Source organism: Arachis duranensis, chromosome 5 (genome assembly GCF_000817695.3).
Source record: "Arachis duranensis cultivar V14167 chromosome 5, aradu.V14167.gnm2.J7QH, whole genome shotgun sequence".
NCBI lineage: Eukaryota > Viridiplantae > Streptophyta > Magnoliopsida > Fabales > Fabaceae > Arachis > Arachis duranensis.
The window spans coordinates 95,137,808-95,147,917 of record NC_029776.3 but is presented as its reverse complement, the minus strand read 5'-3'; the positions used below and the strand labels follow the sequence as shown (position 1 = coordinate 95,147,917).

General features: G+C 30.2%; 1 protein-coding gene across 2 annotated transcripts; it reads right to left on the bottom strand.

Annotated features, from left to right (window-relative positions):
- Positions 1-5,148: 5,148 nt before the first annotated feature.
- Positions 5,149-9,707, bottom strand: LOC107490601 (COP1-interacting protein 7). 2 transcript variants are annotated; one of them, XM_016111385.3, is made up of 9 exons: positions 9,344-9,707; positions 9,053-9,229; positions 8,363-8,490; positions 8,170-8,222; positions 8,038-8,087; positions 7,796-7,948; positions 7,514-7,710; positions 5,751-7,426; positions 5,149-5,580 (listed from the first exon to the last, which is right to left on the bottom strand). In XM_016111385.3, the coding sequence occupies exons 1-9, from the start codon at positions 9,400-9,402 to the stop codon at positions 5,386-5,388; spliced, it is 2,688 nt and encodes an 895-aa protein (XP_015966871.1). In that variant the 5' UTR covers positions 9,403-9,707; the 3' UTR covers positions 5,149-5,385. The 2 variants fall into 2 exon arrangements, with proteins under 2 accessions (XP_015966871.1, XP_015966870.1); XM_016111384.3 differs by having other exon boundaries at positions 7,502-7,710; positions 9,344-9,705.
- Positions 9,708-10,110: the final 403 nt, after the last annotated feature.

The following is a 10,110-nucleotide window of genomic DNA, read 5'->3' as shown; positions in this document are numbered from 1 at the left end:
ACGGAAGATAAGAAGATTCAAATTTACCATCTTTTACATGAGTATAAAAAGACTATGTCATTTGAGTTATATCTGGTTGTCAAAATTACTTTATTCTTAAAAAACTTAAAACAAATATATGTATATATAGCACTTAGATAGTTATATATATCTAACCTATAACTTTCATGTATGGGATACCTGAACCAGTGCCAAGAATCATTATAGGCAGAAGAAATACATAAACACATTTTTTTTTTCAAAAAAAAGAAGGGCAAAGTTACTTTGATGGTTGATGAATTGCCATTATTCTAGGCCCCTACTGATGGATGCATGTGGATTGGTACGAAGAGATGAAAGGGGGCTCCAAGAGAATTAAGTTGGAAGAATAAGACACACACCAGCCTCCTCCATGGCTCCATTTTTAGCCTCATCAACCTCATCACTCATATAATACTCACATCATCAAACACATACATTTAACTGAAATTCATTTCATTCAGATCTTCCATGTGCACTGTAATCATTCCATCAAGATCTATGCATCCCAGCGAATCCAAACTTCATTGTTCTCATTCTCAATTTATATATCATCTACGATCATATGGAATCACTCTAGGTTTAATTTATATATGCAAACTTCATTGTAGCATATTTTTTATTAATATGAAGTTTTATTATTGAGATAATTAAAGTATACATTTAGAATCCAATAAAGATATTTTTTTGCGAAAATTATACAGAAAAATGTTCAATAATATAAAATTTATCTAAATTCAGAAGTCTAATATCGTTTGATATTAACTCTCCTATAAACATATATCCATGTATTTCTTTGCAGTATTTAAGAAAAAAAAGCTTACAATTCAAAAGTTATCAAATAAATTTAATTGAGTATAATATAAATATGAATTCATAATTTCACCTTTTTCAAACTTTTGCATTTTGATTTTTTTTTTAATTCTGTTTTTTACACCCAATTAGATTTAGTTGTTGAACAATTACAAAGTTGCATAAAATAAGCATAACTCATCTTGCAAAATATCAAAATCGGGCAAATTGCATAAATAAATAAATAAAAGATGAATCAATTTTATTGAATTGTAATTTTTTAAAATGATTATATTTTAATTCTATATTTACTTTATATAAATTGTCACAGGATATAGAGATTTCAAAATTTATACATAGATTACTACAGGATATAAAAATTTATGTATAAAACGCTATAAGATGTAAAAATTTATTTGAAAATTGGCTATCAACATAAATTGCTATAGGGTGTAGTTTGTTTATATGTTTTTTTTTATTTTGTTCTTTCTATTATCTTATATTATCTCTCTTATTTAATATCTATCTATCATTTTATGATATTTTTATTAAAATAAATATACTAAAAATAGTTTTAATTAGTGTGTAGGAACCATCATTATTATTTTATTGTTTCATTAAATAATAAAAGAGTGCATAATAATATTTGTAATTATTTTATAATTTAAGTATTTTATTTTTTGTAATTAAAACTAATCTTTTAATATTATAAAAATTTTATTACATCATAATTAATTTTAAAAATAAAAAATATTTTGTATTTACTTATATGTTTTTTATCTAAAAGCAAAAAAACACTTATCACTTTTAAAATTTAAAATTATATTGCTCTAAATTTAAAATCAATTTAAAATTTAAAAAATAGCAAGTGTAGTCTTCTATTTTTAAATAAAATATATAAATGTATACAAAATATTTTTTACTTTGTAAAATTAACTATTATTTAATAAAATTTTTATAATATTAAAAAATTATATTGAAATATTTAAATTATAAAAATAATTATAAAATATTATTGTATACTCTTTTATCATTGAATAGAATAATAAAATAATAATGATGATTCTTAAACATTAATTAAATTCTTATATATTATGCTAAAAATTTAACTAATTAAAACTATTTTTAAGAGAAATACTAGAAAATATCAGAATTATTATTTTTGGCCATCACTTAATTATCAACTCAATTTTTTTAGTTTATTAGTACTCTAATAATATACTTTTAATTATCTCATATTTTTAAATATTAACAATTAACTGATTACTAAAAATAATAAATTTTGATAACTCTCTAGTATTTTTTATTTTTTAATATAATTAGTTTAATAAAATATATCATATATATATTAAATCAGAGAAATAGTACAAGATAATGAAAAGAAAAAAAGTAAAAAATATATAAACCCTTATACCATTTATCGATTTATGATGACTTATAGCAGTTTATGATAATAGTCATTTTTTAAGTAAATCTTTATATTCTTAAGTGTTTTATGTATAAATTTTAAAATTTTTATATCCTATAATAATTTATATAGAGTAAATATAAAATTAAAATATAATATTTTAAAAAGTTATAATCGGATAAAATTAATTAATTTTTTATTTATTTATGTAATTTGTACTATCAAAATCCATCACATCAATAGCCGTTGAAGTGACAACAAACTATACATGCGGAAATACAGTAAAAGTGATTTGATAGATGCATGCATAGCCATGATCATAGTAATTATTTGAATTTGCACAGATATTGTTAGCTAGATGCTTCATATATACCCTATCCAGTTCTGCTTCTACTTGTATTTGATGTAACTCGTTAAAGTACTTTGATCCTTTCCTTGAAATATTGTAACTCATCTTTGTGTACTTAAGTGAAAAATACAAGAAAGCTATATAAGGAAAAATATTATATGCCACATGATTAAAAAGGCAATGTTACTTATTTCAAATGAAAGTGGGGTATTTATGCAGAATTTATTAAACAAAATAATAAATTAGGATACGATATATTGAATTTTTCTTTAGTGGTATAAAAGAAGTGTTGTGTAACTAAGAAAAAGAAAATGAAATATCCATAGAATAAAGTAAAGTATTTGCTTAGAGATAAGCAATTACAAAATTGAATTATATAACTGTGATGTAAGATTGCTTGTAATTAATAATCTCTTTTGGATTTTGATGCGTAAATTTTGCATAGACATCTTTTTATTGTTTTATTTTATACTTAAATTCTTTTGAGTAAAGTAACAAATAAATTTTTAAAAATTTACACTTTAGACAATAGATTAGTTTTTAAGAAAAATATCAATAAAGTTATTTAAAATAACAGATATAGACACACTATTTTTAAATTAGTCTCTATAATTAGAGTAAAAGTTATTAATTTAAACTAATTTGTCTATATTACTATCTTAAATTGATATTTTTTTTAGAGACTAACCTGTCCAAAATATAAATTCTCAGATATTACTTTGTCACTTTACTCAATTATTTTTTTTAAATCAACAAAAGTTATTTATTTTTTAAATTCTAATACAATATTAGAATTATTCATCTAAAAATTTAAATTAATAAATAGAAGTAAATCAATGATTATATCTAGCAATTTAAATATAACATATATCTCTCATGTCATTTCCATTTTTAAGTCATATTTTGGGCAGCAAAACTATTTGGTCCAAGTTCTAGATATATGAATTTCAGCAATTCCTCTATTATTTTTCATTATACACAAACATTGAACACTTACAGAACCTAACACAAAAAAGTATTCAACTCTAGAGATATTGACTGAAATAGTTGTAATGCAGAATTTACAATTATATTACCTGACACTCTTTTTGGCTGCTCCCACCAACACCACACATTTGTGCAGGTTGATCAAATTCAATTATATATTTTTCACATGTTCCAGGCCACTTTACTATTCAGAGTTGTAAAGATAGATGTAGATTAAAAAATTGTGATGGTCATAAATGATTGGCAGAGATATCCAGTGTGCTCCTTAAAGGGGAGTGCATGAAGAACCTTCAACTTATCCAAAATCAATTACCCTTTGTGTATATGCTTATGTATTTCTTACTGTGGGATGTCATTGTTGATAGCTGGAAGTAGAAGTCTTCTTTATCATCAGAATGAATGAAAATTAAATATCATGTTGACTGTTGAGGAATTTTGGTTTGTTGGACCTTTGATATGGATACAAAATACTTAGTGCAAAAATGGTTATAATAGTTGTGGCCTTGTGGCCATTTGTTCAGAAATTATTATAACAAAATACGGAGTACAAAAATATTATGACTACTTGGCCGCAAGGATGGCAAAAATTTTTAGGAGATTACAGGACCTGCAAAATTTCTTTTAAGTTTACTTCCTTATATATATAAGTTATGTACGTAATTCTAATTTATTTTATTTTAATTTATATATAAAAAATTTGATTTGTATATTATTATATTAAATTTGTATTTAGATTATATTTAATTTGATATATCTAGTTAAATTATATAAAATTTTATTATAATTATATTAATTTTTTTAAAAAATTTAAAACTTAATATATTCGATTATTCATAGATATCTACGGGTATTTTGTCTTCTCCGCGTGGAGAAATAAAAGTAACTGGTGGAAATAGGGCATTTTAGTAAATATAAATACAAGCCGTATTGATTCGTGTATAAATTCTCATAAATATAAATATGAAGTATGTGTTTTTGTGCACAAATTCCTGTAAATATGGGTGCAAAATATTTACCGACTAAGTGGTGGCCTAAAATCCCAATATCTACTGTATGTAACATTGCTGCGTAAGGGGTTTTTGAAAAATGTAAGGTTTGGGGAAGGTTTTTGAAACCTTGGTCTTTCAATGGCCGGAAACAAAGGCTGAAGAAACAACGCTGCTTTAATCATTGAGTAACATTCGCTGTTTTGTTTTCTTGAAAAAAATGATGTTCAAACCATGATTGTAATGTGGATTATTCGAATGAAATTATTGGGCAGGGGAATTAACGAATGGAGTTAAAAAATATCGTAGGCATAACATAAGTGAGGTTTAAGGCTATGAAGCAGTAAAATAGTGGGTGCAGAACGCAGAAGCTAGCTACTTCTGATATGCAGTTACAATTGTTTAAGAAGATGAGAGCAAAATCATTGTTTAACAAGATTGATTTGATGGTCATTGATTTGTGCAAATGAAATAAAGTATCATGAATCATGATCACCCACTTATTCATCGTCCAAGGTTAAATAAATAATGATGTAACATCATTCTCACAACTTAACTATACCAAAAGTATTTTACTCTAGCATTTCACTGAATTAAAATGGACCCAATAATCGGATATAAATATAATTTTTCACAGAACTGTTCAACTTTTATTTATCCCACAAAACCTTATAGACATACAACCACCAATCAAAAGAAATCAAATCACCCAAATAACTTACAGTTTATTATAGTAACCATAACTATGCATTCTCACTTTAATCAACTGTTGTTTAAATACAATTTGTAACCAATGAAAAGAATAATGTACTTGTCCAAATTGAATTCAGTGAAGCTGATCTTGGTTAAGTTCCCCTGACCTTGGTGGTAGAAATAGTCCTGTTTATGGATTGAGTCTTGCTATTGACTCTTGCTGCTTTCCCTTCACCTTGGTCTTTCCTCGGCGCTGCTCTCGCTAGACCAGACGATGCTGTTCTTTCTGCGATTCTCCGCTGGCGCTCGAGCGCCAATTCTTCCATTCTCTTCCTAATTTCATCTTCCTATTTAACATAAACCGTTGAGAATTAGATTTAGGACAATTCAATTGTTATCCAAAACAATAATATGCAAAGAAACCAAGATATAACATAATAGACATATAATCATTCGTGTACTTTTCCTATCAGCTTAAGCTTTTGGGACAAGTGACTTTATCAGAGGTTTTGTATACCTGTTCCCGTTTGCTCTTTTGAACTATTGGTCTACTCGTGAGAGGTGTCCTTTTGTTCCTAGGCGTGATTTCAGGCCTGCTCTTCACGGACGATCCGCGAATACTCTTGGAATTAGGCTTGTCCTTCTCCAAACTCCTGGTTCCTGAAACTTTGCTTTTGGTTTTGTCATTCTCAGGAGTAACAGGAACATCCTTGTTGACATCAATAGAAGACCTTCTACAAGTTTCCGTGAAAGAGAAGTCAATTTCGTAGTCCATTGTCCTCGAAGCCTCAACAGAATCCAATCCAGAATCCCGTTGTAACACTACATAGAGGTCACTGGGCTCCTCCTCACGCTTCTGACTCGAAGCAGCCGTGTCGGCTTCCATCATATTCGCAGAAACTAGATCTTCAACAACTATGTCTGTCCTCCATTGTGAATCAGAAGGACTATTATCAACCAACTGACCTTGTATCATAAAAGAATCATCAATGAAACTTTCTTGACTTCTTTTTTCAGCATGGGAGCTATCATTGACTGATGACAAAACACAATCACCATCAACTGTGGGAACAGGACTCCTGTTCTTATCCAAATTATCAACAATAAAACAATCATCTGCTGCTATGCTCTTTGTTACCAATGATGAATCGGCTACAAAAGTAGATAATGGATTACCGAGTTCATTTCTGGTTTCTTTTAGCCTATTAGACATCAGTATCTCTTCTCCTATGCTGTCCCTCCTCTTGGTAACCGAACCACGGCTGTCTACATATTCATCCAGCTTGGATCCACCTTCATTTGCTCCATTTCTGTTGGCCACAATGAAGGAGTCACTCGGGACCTTAGGATTCTTGGGAACCTCTTTGAAGTCCATGTGTGGAGATGAACTAGAATATGGCATTGGTTCCACCATAAGATGTTCATTGTGGACATCAATTGTTGGCTGCACCATTTCTCCAATATCTTCATCTATCTTCAATAGGTTCTGGAAAGCATCCCAGTTGTCGTTTTTGTTTCCTTCTTCAGATGCATTGCCTGAGTTTTCAGTGAGATCATGATCAGTTGAATCACTCGATTTAGTTAAACTGCGCCGAGTATGTGCTTTCTTTCCATTAGCATGTTTTTCAACTTTATGAACCTTTTGCAAGGACTCAAGAGCAGCACCAACTTTCTGTTTGATGGCTTCTTCGCTGACACTGTCATCACCATCATCTAAAGATGATTCATCAGAGCTTTCACCATCATTTCCATTTCTCCTTTTTGGAGTAATGTAGTTGATGTTACGAATCACAACAGTTCCTGAAGACTTTCTTCTGTTCTTTTTCCTTTTCAGAGCATCCTTCACCGAATGATTCGACTCCTGCTCTTCATCTGAATTAGACTCACTCCCTGAATCAGACTCGCTCGACTCGGTCTTCTCATCTTCATCTTCTTCATGCCCTTTCTTATTTGTTGATTTCTTCTTTTTGGTTTCTGATAGTTTCTGATTCATTGCCATGTCAGAAGACCATTGCATATTTCTTAAAAGGTGAGGAGGAACAGGTTGCATATTAGTCATAGGATATCCTTGGTATGGCGGCATTTGCTGAATATTGTACATATATGGAGGAGGTACATTGTAAGGCCATGGCATTGGCATATGAACATTCGCCATGTGTGGTGGTTTCGGATCAGTTGAAGCCAAGTTCACATCTGCAGATTGTAGAAACTCAGTTTAAACTTCAATATAATATGGTAAAAGAAAATTGAAAAACAATAAAATGATACCTTCTTTTTTACCAGAATTTGGTGTTTCCAGTTCACCAGCATCCTTAGTGCTATTATTCTCAATAGTATCGTTTGCTAGCACAATTCCGGATGTCTCGGAAAATAAGATCGCCGGAGGCAAGCATGATTGCATTGCAGCAACTTCTTTTATCCAAAGATCATCAGCATGCTTTTTGCTCCATAAATCCTTGAAGTTAATGCAGGCTTCCCTATAAGCATGTAAGAATCAGCTTTCTCTTAGTGCATAATAATACACAGAACCTTCTTAATATGCTAATCAATTCCAGTTCATACCTCAAACGCAATGCTCCAAATGCATTTGCAAAATGCATGAGATCATCAATACTGTTGATCTCAAATCCGGCAACTAGACCACGTGTATAAGCCATAGCTTGCTCTTTCCGGAGTAGTGCTATTCGAGACTCCAATAGTCGTTGCAGGGAGACCCTAAACAATATGGAAATTGAACTTAGGAACAAATTTTAAACTAGCAAAACAAAGAAGATTACACTTCAATTGAAGAGGTAGAAACTTACTTTGAGCTTTCCTCTTCTTTATTGTCAACATCTTCAATTACTCCATTTAACTGAAACAAATAACAAACATAAATCAATAGAATTCTTAGAGACTATTAAGTAATTTTGACATAGATGTTGGGAGATAAATACCTTTGCAGAATCACTCAACCTCCTTGTAATTCCATTGGCTTGTGGCGTGGTTCCTATACAAAGGAATTTTAGTAAGACAACTACTTAATAAGTGCGGTTTCTTGGAATTCAATTATATTCTAAGAACAATTACTAATCAATTCTCAAAGAAATATCTGCAAAACATGCTTGAAATTGCAGCTCCTAGCCATACCTTCGTCGGAAGATGCAGTGGACATCGACAAAGCATTTGCTTGAAATGAACTTTCAATCTGCAGGATTTCTTTTTCAAGGCTGACGAACCTCTCCAAAATTGCAGGTGTGCTAACGAATCGCACAAATCTAAAAATAATTGCACAGCATGTCTTAATAGGATGAAGAAATTGGATTGATGTGAATTGGATGAAGGATATATAGGTCATGAACAGAGCAAAAAATGCACAACATGTCTTAATCTCCGGAATAGACTACTTTCAAAATTATACTGTCGAAATAGTTTGTATCAAAGTATCCAACAAAAAATGAACCCCTATTCTCCAAATCTATAAAACCAAGTAAACTAATTCCATGACTAATGTGATAGTCATCATTCAACTAGTTGGATTTCATTCATCAATCCCTGCTTAATTAACTAATAATTAAGAACATTTAGAAATTCCTAAGTCAATATGCATTTGAAAAACCATTCCCAAACATATCTAAAGCACTTAAGCACTTTCAATGCAAAGGTAATTGATTCATTGATTCATTGATTCCGGGGTTCTTCAAACTTAATTGGAAATAGGATAAGTACTCTATTGAAACCAAAGAACAAATGAAGAATCATTTACAAACACCGTGATTATCCACAAAAGAATAAAAGTGAAAAGAGGGAAAACCAGATAAGGAGGGAAGGAATAATCACCTTTCAAAGGTGGCCTTGGAGAACCAGAATGCAGAATTGTTTGGAGGGAGAAGCTTAATTGAGTATCCACCTTTAGAGATCTCATCTTTCACAAACTTGAGGTGAGAAACAAAAGGCTCAAACAACCCTGAAGCTATTTTCTCACGAACACCACCACAAAACACTACCAGCTCACATCTGCAGAAGAAAAAGGATCAAACCCAAAATTCCAAAACCCATCCACTAATCTTGGAAACCAAAAAAGATTAATTCTTGAGATCATAGAAATTCTGGGGTGCCTCAAAACATTACCTGGTCCTGGTTGGTGTGAGTTGAAACAAAGCATAATCCAGAACAGCCTTGGAATCCATGCTAAGAAGAAGCAGAGAAAACTGTCAGAGCATAACAAACTAAACACTGAACAACGTTAATCAGATTTGTATGTGCTGGTGAAAAATGAAAATGCTAGAAAGTTGATAGTAGCATAGTATCTACTACTACAACTAGTTGTGAAACATGACTTATGAGTTATGACAGTGTCATGTGATAGAAAGAATAGAAGAAAGAAAAAATAAGAGAGACAGCAGAGAGATTCAGCATGGCACATGGAGTGTGAAGTGGGGTAATGTTATTGGATTTCAACGCCAAAAGTCACATGCAACGGTGACACCTTCTTTCTACTAATGTCTACCGTATCTTTTTACTAACCCACACTCAAATGTTCTGTGCCTAAGCTTTTGTATTAATGACGCCAGCAGCCTCAAAAATCAAAAAGTCATCAAGTGAATGGTGATTATCAAGGTTTTAAAAACTCAAACGATGATCGAATTTATAAATTTCAAAGTTTAAAAATTCAAACATTCAATTGAAGTTCAATTAATGTTAAATTAAATATAATAAAATAATACATTTACGTATAAGATATATAATTTAAAAAACTTTTTTTTATAATTTATTATTTTTAACTGATTACTGTAAAATAACTTTTTGTTTTAAATTAGAATTGTCTGATGGTAAGTTTTTTATTAAACAGATTGATCTGATTATTATTTTAGAGCTATGGTGATTATTTTATAGTA

Coding starts and splice junctions, on each gene's coding strand:
- LOC107490601 (XM_016111384.3), bottom strand. CDS start 9,402: ATGGATTCCAAGGCTGTTCTGGATTATGCTTTGTTTCAACTCACACCA. Junction 8,223..8,362: donor CACTGCATCTTCCGACGAAG/GTATGGCTAGGA, acceptor TCCTTTGTATAG/GAACCACGCCACAAGCCAAT. Junction 8,088..8,169: donor GGTTGAGTGATTCTGCAAAG/GTATTTATCTCC, acceptor TATTTGTTTCAG/TTAAATGGAGTAATTGAAGA.